The sequence below is a fragment of the Epargyreus clarus genome, unplaced genomic scaffold, assembly GCF_041222505.1.
Source record: "Epargyreus clarus isolate Ecla_fem2 unplaced genomic scaffold, WU_Ecla_fem_2.2 ptg000023l, whole genome shotgun sequence".
In the NCBI taxonomy this organism is placed as follows: Eukaryota; Metazoa; Arthropoda; class Insecta; order Lepidoptera; family Hesperiidae; genus Epargyreus; species Epargyreus clarus.
In genome coordinates, this window is record NW_027332230.1 from 10,275,566 (window position 1) to 10,297,417 (window position 21,852).

The window sequence follows — 21,852 nt, forward strand, 5'->3', positions numbered from 1 at the left end:
GATCTGATTTACAAAACTATTAAATACCTATACAATAATATTAAATACATGTAATTTTAATATGAAAAATTAATACCCACTTTAGTTTCCGATTGGCGCCCAACGTGGGACAAGCGCATCTGAAGACATCAAAGTAACTCTCATTACTTATCAATGCCCTATGTTGATAAATTAAATTAATTATTATTAAAATCTTAGTGAAATAAAGTCAATATAGTATGTAAGTTAGTTACTATGCATTCTCCAACCTCGTATCAAGTACGTTCTTTAGAATTTTAACTTACAAGGTGAAGAGCTATCACACTAGCTGTAAATCTCTTCCTATATGGTGCACGTATTATAATATCAAAGGGAAGATAATTTTAATAAATAAATAAGTATTTGCGTTATTTTTTGTACTAGTTCGAAAACATCTCAAATAACAAACCAAGTATAACACTAACAACCATAACAAAATAGAAAAAAATGTACAAATACAATTGGGCATTTACTTAATAGATTATTTACTGTGCCTTAAAAAAATAAAATACATCGCAAATACTTAATAGAAAAGGTTAACGAGAGCAAATCGAACGAATGTAATGGAACAAGGGAATCAAAAGGGGCGAGAGAGATTACTTGATTGCTACATGATCGCTACGACACAGAAGGTCTCTGAAAGTGGAGCAGCATATTGATTGACGAGCGAGGCTCACCCTGCTCTCCGATCTAACATGCGTAGCTACGTTAGAATACACGGCGGACACTCACAAACAAACACTGATTGTTATACGGTTGTTAACTGCTGAAATACGTCACTTACAAAAAAATGTAAAAGGACGTAATTACACCTGTCGCATACCTTTAATATAAATATCATTTTCTAAAGATTATAATATCTATTTGCACTCTGAATAAAGATAACATAAAAATACTATTTGTCGTAGATATCAGATCATAAGCTAATTTATGAAAACTGCTAAACTGAGACGAAATTTTAAAACAAACACAGAACACTTTTCATATGTTTATCATATGGGCTAATTTTTAATAAACAGAGACACTAAAGTATAATATAAGAATAGATAAAGTAAAATATAAGATCAATATTATTACCTATTTAATCGAATTTCCCGGACACAATATTAGTTAAAATAATATCTTCTTCATCCTAAAGAATTCTATAAAACTACAATATACACAGCTACTATTTCCCTTGTTACAGTGCATTAGCATATGGCTTATACATAAGCATCCTAGGCATGTACCATTTTACTTTTATATCATGAACAATGGTGTTGGCGTGTTTGGCCTTGGCGAGTTCCGCTTTTCCAAATTGAAAAAGATCCGACTGAAAAACGTTTCACTTAAGATGGATCTACAAAACATTGTTTATAATAGAAAAAATGTTCATATTGCTGTATGCAATATTTAATTTTCATACAACGGTTTTGGATAGCGGTCACCTTATTGTCAACAAGAGTCACATAGCGAGTATTACGCGAAAAATAAGTGTAAAATTAGATAAAATTAAAACCTACCTCCCTATAATTTTATCGTAGGTACCTGCCCTGCATATACATGCCCTTATGGTAGGACAGTTTGTCAAATAGTGATTTTAGGTATGCAATATATAGAATGTCTATTAAAATCCCACGTGGAACATTAAATACTTCAGATTTAAATAAGTATTCACTTAATTCTATAAATACCAAATAAGATAATAGGTATCAACATCAAATAACCATTATCTAGAATTGTCGTATTGTACCGAAGAATTTAAACATCGTTAAAAAATCAATTTAACTACATTAAAAACATCTACACATTTCGGTCAACGTTCTATCGTACTCGTAACAATGGTACTTGAGCGGCATCTTAACGCGCTCTTCCTAGCTGTTGGATCAAGGGTAAGACAGAAGCTTGGCACTTGACACCGCGTGTGTCCCTGACCGACGCCGTTGTTGTTTGAACTTCTATCTGATACATGTATATTTATTTTATGTTCACTTTTTCACCCGACTGCGGATCTTAAATTTAAACTTTATTTATTAAAATGGAAGCAAGCCGTGATATGATACTATGTATTTTAAATGGGAGATCCGAGGTGAATCTCAGGAAAGCACCTCTGATTTTTCTAACCTATGTTCGTATTATAAAATAATTATCACTTACGAAAAGATCGTTACGAAACGTAGGTACCTGCGCGCTTGAGTTCTTAAAAAAATCTCAAAAATGTGTTAAGTCTACCAATTACCACTTATACAGTGAGGTGGACTGTTTTGTTTTCAAAACACAAGGTTAAGAGCCAGCACGTGGTAAACTACAATAGCCCTATAAAAAGAGCATATAACTTGCACTTCAATGAACACAAAAAATCTTTCTGGCAGCCTCTTCTTAAATGGCTCAAGCCAGGCAATTTGTTTTTTCAAGTTTGAGTAATGTCTTTGAGATTCATTTTATGGCAGAATGAAGTCGATTCGTTTTTATCCACACAAAAAAGGAAATCGATTTTGTAGTAGAGTTGAAAGTTTAAATCGGCAGCAAAAATAAATTTGTCTGTCTTTCCTGTATCTTCCTGCGTTTTCTATCACCAATTATTTCAGATTTTTTACTCTGCTGATTATATAATTTCTACAATAAGTAAATGATTTAAAAGTTTTCGATGAAAATAACTTAAAATAGATATTTTACAAAATCTTGAGAAATTTGAGAAACAACATTTTGTTTTGAATTCTTAAAATTAGATAATTTGAATACGAAAAAAATAACCGAAAGATGAATAAAATAAAAGAATAGTTTTTTGTTCCAAATTTAATATAAAAAATTTAGATATAATATACAAAAATAGGAATGTTCAACCAATGTTTTATAGAATATCCCTTTAATATCGAAAAACACAACAATCACATATTATTTAAATGTATAATAATAGAAATGCTAGATTTGTGCAATATCCATTTATCAAAAAGTATCCTTAACATTATAAAAGATCTAAATCATTGTAAAAGAAAAAATAACAAAAAAATCTAAAAACAGTACGACCCACATAACCAATAACATCTTAAGTCTATGTTTGCCGCATACAAAATAGTCATCAATATTTGTGATTTTAGATTGTTGAATATGTAGTTTACTTCTTGGCAAGTAGAGTTTTGATGAGAGACTCGAGCTTCCTGGTGTCCGCAGCAAACTTTCTGATGCCGTCAGAGAGTTTATCGGTTGCCATTTGATCTTCGTTGAGATGCCAACGGAATTGAGCCTCCGTTAGAGAAATCTTCTCTATGTTGGCTTCCGCGGCAAGCTTAGGATCAAGCACCTGGAAATAACGACATTATTATAATCATATTATAAGAATTAAAATCAACAAATCTCCGTAAACAGTGACAGTAAACAGGTCTATAAAATTGTTATTGAGAAGCGTAAGATAAAATGAAACCTTATGCGTGACAATTCACTAGAACAGTTGCAATTAGATTGCATAATCCTTCTAAGCTCATATGAATAACCTTTATAAAACATAATACAGTGAAACCTGGTTAAGTGAGACATCAAGGGACCTGCAATGTCGTTTCACTTATAGAGGTATTCCACTTACCCAGTGTCTCAGATATACAGGTATAAATAAATATCTGTCTCATTTACAGAGGGTTCCATTAATAGATATTCAGATTTCACGTAATGATAACGATTGTAGCTTTCGTTTTGACATTTTTCAAATAAACATCTGTATGATAGTAAAGCGAAACTAAAACTGAAGGTAATTGAAGCTCAAAATTTGTACTTACGTACTTGGAATTACGTGTGGAATTTGTGGGTAGAATAAGAATGAGTAAACAAACAATGTTATCTCAGTTACAGAGGTTTATGCATATAAAATTTACTCGCTGTCTCAGTTATAGAGGTAACTATGATGATAAATCGAAAGAACAAATCCCAGATATAGAGGTTTACCTCGTCCCACTAACAGAGGTAATTCAGTGCCAAAGTGTTGGGACCTCAGCATGAGTTCCAGTTATGGAGGTTTCTCACTTATCCAGGTCCCACTTAACCAAGTTTAACTGTATTTGTATATTGTAACGTAACGTAACGTAACGTTGTAATTATGCGAACTAGAAATAATATACATTACCTATCTAATATTTTTTCGATATCATTACATAACTACTTTTCAATAGGCTTATAAAAACGGGTCTTTTAATTTGAAACACTCGAAAATTTCAATTTTTCGCCGTGTATTCAAACGAATTTCACGTAGGTAAATTTTATCATAAAAGTTAAGTGACGTCCATTTCAACATACCAAATCCGAATTTAATCTTAAAATTCTGAGTTTTCAATTGAACGACAAACAGAGATTAAATGTAATACGACAATCCCCCAGCGATCCGCCCGCGCTACCCTGTGGGCGGTATTTAGTGATTACGTAGTCGCTTTCAATATTTTCGAGGTGAACCCTAATCTGCCCACTCACATTTATTTTTAAATGTAAGCCCTGCCACAATTTTATTTTTATGTAATTGAAGTAATAATAAGCATAAATTTCACCCAATAGTAAATGGTAACAATCGCTCCCACGTCCATACATTTTAGTCTACCCTTAGTGTATAGCTACAGAACCATTACCATAGAGGTCACACGCGAAAAGAATCGTCTAAGTATTAAGTACTGACACCCATGAAACCCGACATAGAAATAAACACATAGAACTGCTGTTATAAAGCAGAAATACGACGCGTCTTTCAGTACAATACATACACACAAAATTTAAAAAAAACAGGTGTTTCGAAAAACATCTCTCGCTAGGCGAGTGGATCATTCGTATAGAAAGGCCGTAGTCCAATGAATACTGACTAATCGAACCTTGTCTAGACAGAACAGACCTAAACTATAACAAATAATTAAAATGCTACTAGGAGTTACGGGGCAATTTTGACAAAAACCTAAATGTCATAACTACATTTTGTAATAGTTTTTCAAACCGCTTGGTCTGTAGACACATTTATACAATCGATAATATTGTATACCCTCCTAAATTCGGCTTAAAAATAGGTCTTCCTGAAAAAATTTTTATAAGAGAGCTGTAACTTTTGAGGTTATGCAGTCTTCACTTTATAGATGTACAAGGGGTGATCCCGGCCCACCAACTGGGGAATAGATCGTATTATTGAGATTACCACTGATTAAAATCCACTGACATTCTTCTTAATGACTTAGTTAAACTTCGCATAGAAGCTCCGGGATCTCCAAAGAGGTGGTTACATAGTATGAAAGTATGACACACTCTCTTGAGCGGCTGCTCGCTGTTGGTCAGCTCCTGGAGCAGCTTGGGACTGATGGTGAGCAGGTCTCTGACTGACACCTGCGCACATTTACTTCATAGCGGACTTGAAGTTTGGCGCGGACTATATCTATATAATCAATATTATGAAGGTATGACTCACTCTGTCCCTGTAGTCCCGGGACTAGAATAGGGCTATGATATTCCCTGCCTGTCATATAAGGCGATTAAAAGGGGACTTCCGGGGTTGCGGGCGGCAAGAGTGGGAGCTCGAACCGTCCAGCAAGCAACCCCGGGAAGGACGACGGTGTGTGTGGCCGCATACCGTCGTAAACACCAGGTGTGCGGGAGGAGCGTAAACTGCTCCCCGAGGGCAGAGCCCGATAGGGGCATCGCGCTCGAAGGACTCCGGTTGTGTTCTGTCGGAGATCCGGGAGTTCTCCACCAAGCGTTGAGGACGGCCACCGGGGGGGGGGGGGGGTCGCTCCTATGTCGTCGGGTACATTTTGAAGGTATCCACCCTCGTAAACAAAAAAAAACAGAAAAAGGTATGACTCACTCTCTTGAGCGGCTGCTCGCTGTTGGCCAGCTCCTGCAGCAGCTTGGGGCTGATGGTGAGCAGGTCGCAGCCGGCCAGCTCGCGGATCTCGCCGGTGTTGCGGAACGACGCGCCCATCACCTGGGTGCTGTAGCCGAACTTCTTGTAGTAGTTGAACACGCGGCTCACCGACAGCACCCCGGGGTCGTCCTTGCCCTCGTACGTCTTCTTGGTGTGTTCCACGTACCTGGTGGTTGTTATATAGATTCTTTATCATCATTCATGTATTAACTGAGTTAACTTTTGGTAATGTTAAGTCCCCCAGTCCTCTGTCAACGAAGGTAAGCTTTTTCGCCCTCTCACCTATGCTTACATTAAACCTACCTTCTGAATAAGTAATGAAAAAAAAACTAAAATAATAAATTAATATTGCTGACGTTAGCACCCACCACCACCGAGACTTCTGACCCGGTCATAAAAATCATCAAAGACTCTTACATCCCTCTGTTGCATACATAGTAAACTAAGCTTTGTAGACACAATAATTTACAAAAATATTGCGAGTTCAGATTTTAAGCATACAAATGGACTTTTAAAGGTACATATGAGTATAATGAAATATATGGTAAAAATATCTAATTATGAACAAGATGCATACATTTGTAATTTTATGGGTCATTTTATTCAAAAGCCTACTTACAACCATGCTTACAATTTTATAATTATGTTGTGGCATGTCATATAATCCAGAGCCTAGATTCTAAACCATTCAATGGCTGTCAATGATTTATAAATTACTTTGAATGTTAAGTATCTCTTTTATACTTACCAATCCAAAATTCTCCCCACAAATGGAGAAATAAGAGTAACATTAGCCTCAGCACAAGCAATAGCTTGATACAATGAGAACAGTAATGTCAAATTACAGTGGATTCCATGTTTCTTCTCCAATTCCCTGGAAATAGAACGAAATAATTATAAAGTGCAGTAGTAGTAGTAGTAGCAGTAGTATTACAGTAGTAGCAGGAAGTGGCCTACCGATTTGAACCTACATTATAAGTGGTAGAACTTATAGAGTAGGTTCAAATTGGCTTACGTAGAAAATGTCAAAAAATGTCACGAACATAACATTATACAACTTGAATTTTATTTCTACGGAAATATGCAATATAAGTAAGTGCATCGCACACCTAGAGGTGAGAAACAACCTTAACATGATTTAAACACACAAGCGGTAGGCAGTCTAAACAAGTTTATCATTTGCATTTGTTTTTACTACGGCAAGATGTATTTTGATTAAAAATTTGATACTGCCAACAAATACTTTTATACCAGAACTCACCTTGCAGCCTGAATCCCTTCCCACGTTGATGCTAACTTAATGAGAATTCTTTCCTTCTTGATACCATGCTCTGCAAACATGCCAATCAATTTGATTGCTTTAGACATACTCGCCTCCTTATCAAACGACAACCTGAAATTCATAAAACACAACTATGTAATGTATGTAAACATTATTTGTTTAATCTTAAATTGTATGTGCAAAGATAAAAGTGTTAAAAATAAATGTTACAATTACCTTGCATCAACCTCCACTGAAACTCGTCCAGGTATAATTTTCAAGATTTCACAACCAAATAATACACTCAGCATGTCCAAAATTTCAGACAGTTGTTCGTCAATTGTGCTGTAACAAGAAAATATTGAGGTATTACAAAAATATCAACATCAACAAAATGGTCATAACTAGAATTTTGTTTCTGAAAGGATTGAAATTGAAAAAACTTAACCTTTTTTACCAATTCACTCATTATGACTATGATAATCACGGTTGGTTACTAAAAATGTACATCAAACAACCAACTATCCATTGTTACTTTATATTCATATTTTTAAAGACACCAAGCTAATTCTGATTAATATCAGTATTTAAAAAGGAGTCAAATCTCAGTAAAAATACATAACATACAAAATAATAAATCAAGGCTCAATCCCCATACATACCCGCCACATTCCTTTCCATATTTAATAGCCTTATCCAGCAAGTGCTGATACTGCTCCATGCCTGCCGCTGACAAGATGAGGCTCGGGTTTGTGGTAGCATCGGTAGGCTTGTATGCTTTCATGACTGAAAACATAATTTGTTTATTTAAGAAGTAGAACGCTATTAGATTGCTGAATAAATTAATGAATAAATAGATAAATAACTAAATAACTCCAATTAGTTTAGTATCATAACCAAATACCAGGTAATGTTTTATTTAATGTAAATATAATGGATATCTCCATTGGTGATAAACATTTGTTTATCACCTTACAATCCACAGACGAACAAATACAATTAAATGAAGGTATAGTCCTCGCCAAACTGCTAGTCCGCTCTGAAGTTATTATGAGCAAGTGTAGTCATACAATTTGCTATGGCGACGCGATTTATTTCTGTATTCAGAGCAGACTAGCAGTTTTATGCGGAGTATAATAAATAGTACATAAACAAAAATATTTACATACTTTCATTACGTGTAATTGTTATTACACATTGGAATTTTAGAAAAATCATGACCCAGAATGAAGATTATTCGCACAAAAGGAAAAATGTAAATCTCTTAATCTTTAACCATTTTACATACAGCTCTTGCTGAGGACATAACTCATCCTAGAATAAGAAGTGTTTACGCTATAGAGTCTACCATGTTAGCCAACCTTAAAGGACTTATTCTCCTTAAAACTCCAAATGGAATTTCTTATTATTACAATAAGCTTCACTGTAGTCTCAATATCAATCATTGTGCGGACTTTTCATTAGATTCATAAATTATTTTCCTTCCTTAATTGTAAACATCATGCTCATTAACAGGATACAAACAATAAAAAGATGCAAGCAATAGTAATGTCATAGGAAAACTTATAGTTTATAAAGTGTTAGTGAACAACAACAAGTGAATAACAAAACACTTGACTAAGTTGCTAAAATATTTTTTAGTACTATAAAATTAATTATTATTTTTCTTTCAATAACTTTATTTCACTTACATGTTTTATAATTCTTTAAATGACGTAGGTAACTAAACTACTTGATTTTATGCAACATTGAAAATACTAAAAATGTAAATGTTTGGTTTAAAAAAGTCTAATAGCCATAACGTAAAAAACTAATTGCAGTCACATGCAAATAGTTTTTAATATGAATCTTAAACTCAAAATGTAATAATAGTAGTAATGTAAGATCATTATCTAACTCTATCATTATATTTTGTACTGCTTGGATTTCACATTTAAGATCACAAAATGGTTTTTGTCAAAAAAACAATAAGGAAAATAACCGGTATTTGGTATTAAAAATTCCATTAACCACAGTATTATATGATAACACCAAAAAAAAACAGAGATGATTTTTCGTTATGGCTAATAATTTAAGCAATTTTTAATATTCATACAACCTTCAAAATCACCAGTATCAGCTACTACAGTAGAATACTGCTTCAGCTGGTCCAAAGCACTCATTTTGGTGCGTTTTGCTTGAGGTTCACTGCTCATATTGCCGAGGTTTTCACAACTATCTGAAATTGACACGTTATACCAAAAATATTACAATACCACGATTTAATTAGACCGCAAAACGGTACTTTCTAACAGCTTGCACTCTGAAGGTGACCCTTCAAGATAAACATGCATTTGTACTATGTACTTAATAATGTAATTCACAGTAATAGATAACCTCTTTAAGTACTGTGGAATGTCAATTAAGTTATAATGAGTAGTAATAAATCATGGAACTTGTTTTTATCGCAGTAAATATATTATTTTTACCTTCGGGCAATTTTTGATTTGAAAATATGAGAATGTCAGATTATATTCAAGACAAATAAACTAAAAAGTTTTTTATATTGAATCCGATTGGAGGGATCCGCGCGTTAAATACACGTTGAAAACTCGAAATGCCGAAATCCGAATGACAAATGTCAATTGACATTGACACAATTTCACACTGACAAACTCAAATCAAAGTTTAATATGCGATTGCAATAATGACAGAGCTTATTTATAAATATTTTAATATAACACTGTTTAATATGTTAACCTATTCTTGTTTATCATATTTAACTATTATTATTATTATTCACAAACAAAATAATTACCTCGTTTTTATTATTATTTTTGATATTATTATACCGGAACCAGACATGGCGTTGTGCGTACAGTCAAGGACATTTAATGATTTAATATTTTATGACATGTAACAACATTTTATGAGTATTGGTAATTTTACTATTTTTACATTACATTTTAATTCTTTATGGCATTATGACAATTTGGCTTTAAATTAACAAGTAAAGCTAACGAAAACTTTACATACTACAATTACGAAAATATGTATATCACGGCGCCCCAAAGAGTATAGTAGTCCATAAACGGCGCCCCCTCAAGACAGACGTAGTAGCCCGTCAACAATAGAACGTGTACAATGTGTAAAGTTTGACGATCGAGCAACATATACTCTTATTTTTCAATTATTCTTTAACGCGTTTTTACCGACAACATCTGCTCTTTATTTATTGAAATAATTTTATATGTTTGCACTAAATTGATAGATTTCAGGAAAAAATGTTTTTTGATTTGAAAATAGTAATGAGGGGTCTGAACTCTTACGTTCCAGAAAGTTACATCAAGATTACTATACTCTTTGGGTTAGACCTCCAGAGTGGGCACTGGATTCGGGTTGTATCGGCAAACACAGCTAAGTCTGGTGTCGCCTTTTTTTATATAATCTGGATCATATGAAACAATTTATAGCAACACTGCTATAGTATTTTATCTGTATTTCTAGAAAATTCGGGTTCTCACAGCGAAAAGCTAAACTGCAGTTCACTGTGTTTTACCGTGTAGCAGAAAACCGGCGTCTCTTTCGTATTTGCTTGCGATTGATTGACTGATTGTCAGGTTGAGACAACGTGTTTTTCGTGATTTCTGTGAGAAAGGAATATTTCAAAATTTAAAACATTTTACCTTGTAATTTCCAACCAGAATGGCTGCTATGTCGGTTATCGGCATTGATTTCGGCAATGAATCATGTTATATTGCTGTAGCAAAAGCAGGTGGTATAGAGACCATTGCTAACGATTACAGTCTGCGGGGTACACCGTAAGTGTAATTTTCCATCGAATGTAATTAAAGTCTTATGACGACTTCATTCCAGTCGGTAATGTAAAACGATTTTCCTGATGAAGACCTTATGACTTAAAAAGTTCAATTTTATGCAATAATTTAGCACTGAATAGTAATCCGTCTTTATTGGAACGTCATAGGAATGTGAAAAATTGTTATTATTACTATTTGGAGATATGTAGTGGTTTTAACTATCGTAACTATATGCCTCGATTAAAATGTGAAGCATGTGTGTAACACAATGACAAACATGTTTTTACTCTATATCTCTGAAGCTAATACTAACCTAAAAGTACAAAATCTAATGCAGTAACCAGGAAAAGGTATAACAATATCCATTGGTGTATAATTTGAATGTATTTTTCAGATCATGTGTGGCTTTCTCACCAAAAAACCGAATATTAGGGGTAGCAGCAAAAAATCAAATGGTTACAAATATGAAAAACACCGTGTTTGGCTTTAAGAGACTCTTGGGTAGAAAATTTACAGATCCATATGTACAGAAAGAACTGAAACACTTTCCATTTAAAGTTGAGCAGAGGCCTGATGATGGTATTGGAATAAGGGTCAATTATCTTGGAGAAGACAATGTGTTTAGTCCTGAACAGGTAAAAATATAGCCTCTAACATTACTATTGTTAGTTCCATGATTCTTATTTGTTCTTTCTTGATTAAGGTCGAATAGGGCTATATAATTTTGTCATCAATACATGACTAAAATTGTGAGCTTTTTGTACCTTTACATACAAAATCTAAATCTAATTGAAGGAAAAACTTGTACATACATTAGGGTGTCTAAAATTTACTACAAATACTATTCAAGGTACCAAATACTGCCTTGAATGTCTTGTATAAGTTTGAATATTAAAACAATGCTCAATGTATTTAATTAAACACATGAAGGCAGCTATTTAAATTTTATTTTGTGACATATTGATCTAACAATATGTTTAATTATTAGCTATTTTTTGTTTTTGTTATATAACCATACAAATTCATATGAATGCAAATGAGACTGATTTACATATAAAAAATCTAAGTGTGAATTACCTATTCGTTTTGTCTCTGTAATATATTTGGTGTAAGGGTGAAAAGATTATTGTATTTACAATAAAAACTTGTTTTGTTTCAACAGATTTTCATATATTTTTTAAAGCAACCTTTGAGTATTTTCCATTTCTTTTTCCTACTACAAGTTTACTTTTTGTAGATAACTGCAATGCTGTTTACAAAGTTGAAAGACATAGCTACTACAGCACTACAAACCCAAGTAAATGACTGTGTGATATCTGTGCCTAGTTATTTCACCAATGCTGAGAGAAACTCTCTACTAGATGCTGCTTCCATTGCAGGTAAGATTCCAGAGATGTAGATCAGAAAGGTTTAGAAATAAGTTTATTAGTTTTAAGTACAGAACCCAGTCTTCTAGAATGTTCTTATAACCTAAAATTAGGACACTAAATGATGCTTGATAATTTAGTCTGAATATATTCATTCATGTCTGAAATATTCTTAATTCTGTAGTTTAAGGATTTTGTGAATGATATTATAAAGTTAACTGACAGTAACAAACTAAAAATCCACTATTGTGGATATTTTAATGAGTGACTTAATATGATCAGATCACTTAATATAATTAGCTTATTATGATCAGTTCTGTACTTCAGAAGACACATCAACTTAATAAATATATCTGTGTTGTAAATTCTACAATATTTTTTATTCCTCATACAATACATATACAATTCCTTACACATCAGGAAACCTAAAAATTTTAACCACATAGAACTGAGCAAGTAAAACCACAGCATTTATCAAGTCAGTGGATACATCACTATGACATGAACACAAAATACTTTTAATATTACTATATCAAATAACATTATGGTATTATTATCATTTGTTTTTATATTACAAGGTAAGTTAGAGTAATATTGGTTCTGGGGTAAAAGAGGCTTATTTTGCCCTATTTTTAAATTGGCACCATCTTATATATAAATCATTTTCAAGGCATGCTGTACGTTGTTGCCAATTTTTGCAATTTCATGTATGTAGTTTTACCCCAACACTAATATTATCCAAACTTACCTCAGTAAAGTTTATATGATGTTATGTTAAATTAACATGTTAAATACATATAATGTTCTATTGACTTTCTTTTTTTACTTTAATCTTTGCTTACTTTATGTTACAGGACTTAATGTACTACGTCTTATGAATGAAACAACTGCAACTGCTTTAGCATATGGAATTTACAAACAAGATTTACCTGCCGCTGAAGAGAAACCTCGAAATGTTGTTTTTGTTGATTTTGGTCACAGTTCACTTCAGGTAATGAAGTGTTAATTACTTCAAGATATTTTTTAAATATGAATATTTGTTATAGCTAAATCTTTTTTAATTATAATTGAACTAATTTCACACAGAATTACTATTTACTCACCCACAACTTATACAATATAAAAAAGTATTTTTATATTTTTGCAGGTATCAGCTTGTGCATTCAACAAGGGTAAATTGCGCGTGCTGGCAACATCCTCGGATCCTTGCTGTGGAGGTCGCGATATCGATATGGCATTAGCAGAACACTTCTGCCAAGATTTTGTTACCAGATTCAAATTAGATCCCAAGAAGAATCAGAGGTAAATAATCCACTTTATATGGTAGTTACTTAAGTTGAATGAACTATTGTTTAAATTATCATGCAAAAACATTTTATTATGTTGACCATTACATAATGTAGCATATAAATCATCTATGATATAAATAATTTTGCTGAAATAAATATAATAAAAACCATATTATGAATAACACGAATAAAAACAATAATAATTGTACATGTTTCAAGTCACAACATTTGGTTTAAATGTTGAATAATTTTATATTTGTTCATTATGTCACAAAATGTTTTTAGAGCTTTCCTGCGTCTTCTGCAAGAGGTAGAGAAATTGAAGAAACAGATGTCGGCAAACAGCACTCGTCTGCCGCTCAACATCGAGTGCTTCATGGAAGAGCGCGACGTGTCTGGTGACATGCAGCGCGCTCAAATGGAGCAGCTCTCAGCTGATACCTTCAACCGTGTTGAGAGAACTCTCCGAGCTCTTTTACATAATGCTAGTGAGTGTCTTACATTTATAATTAAATGTAATGCGTCCCCCTGTGCTAATTTTAGGGGGCGGGGCAGCAAAATGGACAAATTAAAAATTTTCATGATATGCAATGTGTATATCTTATGGGAAGACATTTTAAATTAAACTTTTGTCTCAATGCGAAAATTTTAACAGGCGGCGAAATCACGATTGGAAGGATTTTTCCGCCGCCCTATTCGTAATTCTAATTATGATCGGTAGGACGAATAAACTTCGGCCCATAACACTTAAAACTATCTTTTTACATACGAGGGTGCGTTTTTAAGTCCGCGGAATGGCAGGGTTGGAGGGAGGATAGCGGGCTCGTTAAGGGCGGTACGTGTTAAGTGACTCATAAATAGTATAAATATAAAGTTTTATCACAATTGCATCATTAGTTTTAAAACTATCGACAATTAAACAACTCAATCCGAAAGAAAATTGGAAGTATGGAGAAAATCGAGCATCGCGCCGTTATAAAGTTCCTTACCAAGCAAGGAAAGTCTGTGCAAATCATAATGGAAGAGATGTCATCGGTTTACGGGGACTCTTGCCCTGGAAAAACGATGGTTTACAAGTGGAACAACCTTTTTAAGCAAGGCAGGGATTCACTTGAAGACGACCCACGACCAGGACGGTCTGTTGAGGTGACCATTCCGGAAACGATAGCGGAAGTCGAAAAATTAGTACTGGAAGATGCTCGGCTAAAGAAGAAACAGCTTGCAGAAATGGTTGGAGTATCGGATACAACCATTTTTAAAATTCTGCATGACCATCTTGGCATGACTAATGTCAGCGCGCGGTGGGTGCCGAGAATGCTCACGCCTCAGAAACAACAGCGCGTTGAATGTTCCCGTGCGTTTTTGAACCTCTGTGGAGAAGATAAGGATATTGTACTGAATCGAATTGTTACTGGAGATGAAACTTGGGTTCACCATTATGAACCTGAGTCTAAACAAGACTCCATGCAGTGGCATAAAAAGGGTACAGCACCTCCTAAAAAGTTTAAGGTGTCACAATCGGCCGGCAAACTCATGGCGACAGTCTTTTGGGATGCAGAAGGAATTTTGTTAATAGATTACAAAGATAAAGGTGTCTCTATAACCGGAGAATATTACGCAACAATCTTGGAGCGGTTAAAAGAAGCCATCAAAGAAAAAAGACGAGGAAAATTATCCAGAGGTGTCCTGCTGTTGCACGACAATGCGCCCGTACACAAGAGCCGTATTGCACTGGCTGCCCTGCATAAGGTGGGCTTTGATATTTTAAATCACCCACCCTATAGTCCAGACCTGGCTCCCAGCGATTATTATCTCTTTCCAAAAATGAAAAAAGAGCTTCGTGGAAAGAAATTTTCTACAGACGAAGAAGTAAAGGACGCAATTTCCTCGTATTTTTCCGACAAGGACAAAACATTTTTCTATGAGGGTTTAAATAAGTTAATACAAAGATCTGAAAAATGCATTCGTCTTGCAGGAGAATATGTAGAAAAAGAAAAATAATTTTGACATTTTATTTTCGCTCCTTGTCCCTCATTCCGCGAACTTAAAAACGTACCCTCGTATATATCATTATTCTTTCATATTTTCATAAAAAATAAATATGAAAATTTATTTCAGAGCTGAGACCTGATGAAATCAGTGCTGTTGAGATTGTTGGTGGATCTACTAGAATTCCAGCTGTTAAGAGCCTGATTGAACAAGTCTTTAACAAGAATGCTTCTACTACATTGAATCAGGTAAATTTTTAATGACTTTTGAGAGGAAAAATAATAAAGTTATCGTTGTAGCATAAATAAGCACTTTAGATTTCAACTATTCTATTTAACCCAAATAAATTGTTGAATTATTGACCTGTATAAATTACTAGCTTTTACCCGCGGCTTCGCTCGCGGTCAGAGGTCGACGACCATACACTAATTTAATAACATTGTCCTTAAGCTCATCAGGAATAAAATAAATTTCCAAATACAACTCAGTTATATAGTCCGCGCCAAACTGCTAGTCCGCTCTGAAGTTGTTGCGAGCAGGTGTAGTCATACAATTTGCTATGGCGACGCAATTCATATGTATATTCAGAGCTGACTAGCAGTTTTACGCGGACTATACAAGTATAACATAGGCTTACCTTACTCACACCCTTTAATCCACAATACAGCAGCACTTAACACTGTTCTTATAAGTCAGAATAAGTTAAGGCATTAGTACCTACAGAGTCTTACCACGATTTCCACGACCTCTGATGATGCTAACGACATATTTTGTTCTAGGACGAGGCGGTCGCCCGCGGCTGTGCGCTGCAGTGCGCGATGCTGAGCCCGGCGGTGCGCGTGCGAGAATTCAGTGTCACTGATGTACAGCCCTACGCAGTGCGCTTAGCTTGGGATGCTTCCCGCGGAGAGGACAGTGATATGGAGGTACGCTACACTAGAAAATAGTATTGTACTCTCTACCGCCGCAGGGGTGCCGCCCTTGTAAATCGTGCAATAATTAAACAGATTCCAATTGATTATGAAGCTGCATGATATTTATGTTTTGACTGCAATACATTGCACATTAATCTTTCATACCTTATAGATACTACATTATAGATGTTGCTTTCTTTAATTTATTCGGTTACAAGTGCCGTCCTTTCAAAAAGTTAAATAAGAGGAGATCATAGTCTCTAACACTTTAGAGGTAGCCTTATGTAGCCTGATCAATTTGTTTGTTTGACATCATCTTACAACCCTGGGTCCCTGGGTCTACTGTATATTGTACTGAATTTTCACTGTGGAAAAACTGTTTGAATCAGGTTATTCAGATCAGGATTAAGTTAATGATTTCTTATTTTAGGTGTTCCCGGCTTTCCATGCTGCGCCATTCTCGAAGATGCTTACTTTCTACAGGAAAGAACCTTTCACTGTCAGCGCTTACTATTCTGACCAAACTCCTTACCCTGATTCTTTCATTGGTAAGTGTTCTTTAATTACTAAGTAGTGAACTTATGTAGAATAGTATATTTTCTATGGCATGTGACCGTTTGTTGATTGGTATAAGCTTCGCTTAACACACGTTCATACTTTAGGTCAATGGAATATAAGGGATGTGCAACCGACACCAGAAGGTGAATCACAGAAAGTGAAACTGAAGGTTAGAGTGAACATCCACGGAATCATTACGATCGCGTCGGCGTCCCTAGTGGAGAAGAAGCAAGACGCCTCGCAGAATGAGAATATCGAAATGGAGAACGTAAACGAGAACGCTCAAGGTAGCCAGGAGACTCCAATGGAGACAAACGGCAGTTCCCAAGACCAGCAGAATGGACCGGAGAACCAAGAGGTGAGAGAAGACGAAATGAAGGGGGAGCCTCAACAAAAACAATCGTGGACACAGAGAGTAGGACAGTGGATCAGCGGGGTACGTGTCGGTAGCGCCTTTGTGGAGTGTAATTGTGATGTCTGTTGCAACATCCCATTTTCTCTATTATCATGCTATATTTAACTTTGCTTCTGTTTCATTTTCCAAAACTATGCAACAGACATCATGACATTTGCATTATCCCCACCCTCGGATTGAGGCCCCATTTGCACAGTATTTTCAATAAGGTTTCATTGCATAACCATTTGAAGATACAATGTAATAGTACGGTTGCTAGAAAGGTTTTCCTCTGTGTCCACGCATGTTTTTGTCAACCCTGCAATTATTTATTTTATTTTTGTTCTGCCAGCAATCGATGATGTAAGTTCGTGTACCGTAAGTTATTTTTGTTTAGCTTGTGGTGGTTGTAAAGTAGTGCAAATGGGTCATTGCATCGCTTGGAAGTATGACATCAACTTTGTTGTACTTATGAAATTATGAAACTACTTAAAAATCAATCGTGATTACTTCCAAGCTAATGCAATGGTGGGGCTTTTATATTTTAAATGGTATGAACGGCTCGCGTTTTTTACAGGAAAAGTCTGATGAAAAACAGGACAAGTCTAAGGATAAAGCCAAGAAAGTGATCGTTAAAACTGTTGAATTGCCGATCGACGCGCGAACTCACGGATATTCTCAGCATGAACTTAATTCGTATTTGGAACAAGAGGTAAAAACTCACTCTTACATAATATGCCATCTAATAGCTGATGGAGGTAAAATATTCATAAGCCAGTAATTTTATGTAACATGGATGGATTTAAACTTCATTTGACTTAAATTAGGACTTAATATCTACTGGATTGTCAGATTAATAATGATAATTTTAACGTCAGGCGTACATTTTCCACTGGTATAAAATATTGTATTGTTCACTACCATAGTTTTAAAGCGAATTGACTAATGTGAAACTAATGTAACACAATCTCATGCAATTCAGGGTAAAATGCAAGCTCAAGATCGACAGGAGAAGGAACGCGCGGACGCTCGTAACGCCCTCGAGGAATACGTGTATGAGTTGCGTGGCAAGCTGTCGGAAGGCGAGTCTCTCCATGACTTCGTAGCTGAGGATCAGCGCAATCGCCTCGTGAACCAATTGGACGCTCTCGAACAGTGGTTGTATGACGAGGGTGAAGACCAAAACAGACAGGTAATGCACATTTTCAATTTTCTTTTTACTTTAGTGTGACTTTATATACTTACGAATTTTAAAAAAATAACTACATGTTATAGAGTGAAAATTCCGAAGCTTTTTTATTTTAAAAAATGTGCACACGTATCAAAGATAGTTGTAATTTTCAAAACTAAATAGAGCTATTTCGCGTCCATGCACGCAATCAGAAGAAATACTCTCAGAGTTATCACAGATTTATATTGTATCAAATTATTTGCAGGTGTACAGTGACAAGTTGACCGAACTCAAGACAGAGGGCGAGCCCATCAAGCAGCGACGCTTAGAATACGAGCTCCGTCCCGGCGCCTTAGATGACTTTGCTCTAGCTATTCAATTAACTAATAAGGCAATTGATTTGTACAGGTTAGTACTCCTTCTGTTATCTTTGAGATTATTTTTTTTATCATGTAACGGTAAACTGACGTTATTTCGCCGTGACACCAATCTATGCAACTCAGTCGAACTATCGGCAATGGAGAAGTTAAAAATTTACGACTGTAATTACCCAAAGTTCAATAAAATTGAAATTATTTTTAAGTTATCCTTCTCACGGCACGTTTGCGAAACAGATCAAAGTACTTTTTTTTAGCATAACGAAATAAAAACACTATTTTACGTGCATTTATAAATGCACATAACCTTTTTTTTCTTTGCTATTTATTAATTTTCAAGTTTTAGACTGCATTGGTATAAGTATTTGAATTAACACGTAAATCCGTATGTTATGCCAGTTTCATGGTTAAGTCATTTTATGTATGAAAATATAATATAGTGAAATTTGGCTACAAACTTTGAGTATAAAACTGGCCTGAAGCTAAAACATTGTTTTATTAAACCATAAACTTAATCAATGTTATCAGGGCGGGCGACGCGAAATACTCTCACCTGTCGGAAGCGGACATGCAGAAGGTGTGCGAGGCGGCGAAGAGCGCGCTGAACTGGCTGGAGGCGGCGCGCCAGGCCGCCGCACACGCGCCGCGCCACCAGCCGCCGCCGCACACCACGCACCAGATACGCCAGGAGCGACAGGTATCGCTTGCCACCTTACACTTGGTCTATACAACTGCTACTGATTAGGTATCATTTGCTAAGTAGACTTTACGCCCGCTATAATAAATCTATTCATATTTTGCTTTCTTAAGATTGGCATTTGACCATCACATACATAAAACATAAAAGAAATTATTAAACTTCTTAGCCTAATTTAGGTAGATTGAATATTAATACAGGAGGGTTAGATATTCAAAAAACTGGCCGAACAGATTTACTTGTAACTATAATTTTTATGAAGGACTTTGGTGATGATTCACGGAGGACCGCCAGATATCAGATTTTGTTTACCATGTATAGGAAGGCAGGGACTTTCTTTCAATATTTTTACCATGCTTTGATATTTACACTTTAAGAAGCTTCTGCTTAGTAGGCGATTATGGTCAAAGACATCGCAGTAGTAATTATCTAAAAACATATATTTGGTAACGTCCAAAATCCTATAGGCTGTATAGGCCTCGAGCTCACATATCGAACTATTTATACCAATGATATTAGCAGCGTAGAAATTAACATGTTAAATACATACATTTTAGAATCTAATCAATCTAAGATATGAAAGAACTTTTTATATTAGCTGATGTTTGACTCTACATTGAAATGGCTGTATAGGCCTTGAGCTCACATATCGAACTATTTATACCAATGATATTAGCCGGGTAGAAATTAACATTTTGAATACATACATTTTATAATCTAATCAATCTGAGATATGAAAGAACCTTATATATTAGCTGCTGTTTGACTCTACATTGAAATAACTTAATGTACCATTTGTCGCAGAGCTTCGAGGGAATCGTGAACCCAATCCTGAACAAGCCGAAGCCGAAGGAGAAGACGCCCCCGCCGGCGAACCCCACCGGCGACGGCGCCGCGGCGCCCGCGAGCGACGCGCCCCACGACAACATGATGGACGTCGAGTAAACCACTCGCCGCCACTAAATTATTGTTACAAACAAACTCAAACCTGTCCCAGTTAACTCGCGCCGGGTTATATGATCGCTCTGTACAATCGCACGTAACTCAGTACCTACCACCACACTGCATCGACGGCAGCAAAGAACAAACGGTTACAAGTAGTGGTTTTGTAGATGCCGTTTGTTTGTTGCCGTCGATATGATAATAGGAAGCTTAGACAACTGGATGTGCACAGAAGAATGCTAAGCGTAGAGCGGTCATAAAGTCTGGCGATGTCGTACGTTTCGTCCATATCCTAATCTCTTTGTTCGTTAACACGTTAATTTTTAGAGACTTCAATAAGTTGAAGATATTTGTATATCTATGGTATTGATAAATGTTAATAATTATGTCCCGTTCTATAGTATTATTGAATGTTTGCTATCTTTTTGCATAATATTTCCCGATCCTGAAATTTGTAAAAGTATTGTTTACATAATTCAGTTATTTCATTTTCTTCTAATTATATTTCAAATGTCTTTGTACATGTCGAAAATATGTACAGTAGAACTAGAGAAAATTTATGAAAAAAATAAACTATATTGAAACTTGTTACGAAGAATAGATAGGAATATGGACAAAACTTCAAAACATATAGGTTAATGATTGTGAGCCCATTCTTAATTAATGACATGCACGGTAGTAGCGTTTTACTTGTCTCGCTAAAAATGAGTTCACAAATTGCTAACAACGGCCACATCACGACACATCGCGTGTTTCAACTGCAATATACCTATAATAAATATAATCTGGCGTACAGATACTATAGGATAGCAATAATAACTTTATATAACTGCGCTTATCTATTATTGTATTAATTACTGAGTCCTAACGAGTCGCCACATCATACATATGCCCGCGATACCACTGCTCTGATGAAATATAGCAAGTATTTATTTTTGTTTTTGTTTGATATGACCGATCATGTTTCGTGTTATTATAATAATTTATATTTCACAGCAGTCGGTAAAAATAATATTATTTTTTTACAAAATTAGTAGAGCATTTCGTATGTTCTCATTACCTCGAAGAGTATTAGTAAATATTGATTTATACATTAATTGTTATATTTCGTGCATTTTATATGTGGTAACATCTTCAGAATGTAATAAAATTTAATTATTTAAATCTCGATGCAAATAAAATAGATGAGCTTAATTATTCGTATATTAGCATAGTTTC

General features: G+C 35.1%; 2 protein-coding genes across 4 annotated transcripts in view; one reads left to right on the plus strand and one right to left on the minus strand.

The window, feature by feature from the left end:
- Nucleotides 1-2,775: 2,775 nt before the first annotated feature.
- Nucleotides 2,776-21,852, minus strand: part of Taldo (transaldolase) — a 54,189-nt gene continuing 35,112 nt past the window's right edge. Inside the window, exons 1-8 of one of the 2 annotated variants that reach the window (XM_073086132.1) lie at nt 9,608-9,769; nt 9,238-9,357; nt 7,802-7,925; nt 7,377-7,484; nt 7,140-7,271; nt 6,627-6,752; nt 5,819-6,044; nt 2,776-3,298 (exon numbers count right to left, since the gene is read on the minus strand). In XM_073086132.1, coding sequence (XP_072942233.1) covers nt 3,113-3,298; nt 5,819-6,044; nt 6,627-6,752; nt 7,140-7,271; nt 7,377-7,484; nt 7,802-7,925; nt 9,238-9,334 — 999 coding nt within the window. In that variant the 5' untranslated portion in view covers nt 9,335-9,357; nt 9,608-9,769 and the 3' untranslated portion in view covers nt 2,776-3,112. Of the gene's footprint in view, nt 3,299-5,818; nt 6,045-6,626; nt 6,753-7,139; nt 7,272-7,376; nt 7,485-7,801; nt 7,926-9,237; nt 9,358-9,607; nt 9,770-21,852 lie in introns of those variants that run through there. The other variant, XM_073086131.1, reaches the window with a different exon arrangement.
- Nucleotides 10,619-21,510, plus strand: Hsc70Cb (heat shock protein 70Cb). Of its 2 annotated transcripts, none has more exons than XM_073085579.1 (15): nt 10,619-10,939; nt 11,331-11,571; nt 12,174-12,315; nt 13,158-13,294; nt 13,451-13,605; nt 13,878-14,080; nt 15,711-15,829; nt 16,361-16,507; nt 16,926-17,043; nt 17,158-17,489; nt 18,046-18,159; nt 18,430-18,639; nt 18,884-19,026; nt 19,524-19,692; nt 20,497-21,510. In XM_073085579.1, the coding sequence occupies exons 1-15, from the start codon at nt 10,824-10,826 to the stop codon at nt 20,635-20,637; spliced, it is 2,487 nt and encodes an 828-aa protein (XP_072941680.1). In that variant the 5' UTR covers nt 10,619-10,823; the 3' UTR covers nt 20,638-21,510. The 2 variants fall into 2 exon arrangements, with proteins under 2 accessions (XP_072941680.1, XP_072941681.1); XM_073085580.1 differs by having other exon boundaries at nt 10,620-10,939; nt 17,158-17,411; nt 18,025-18,159.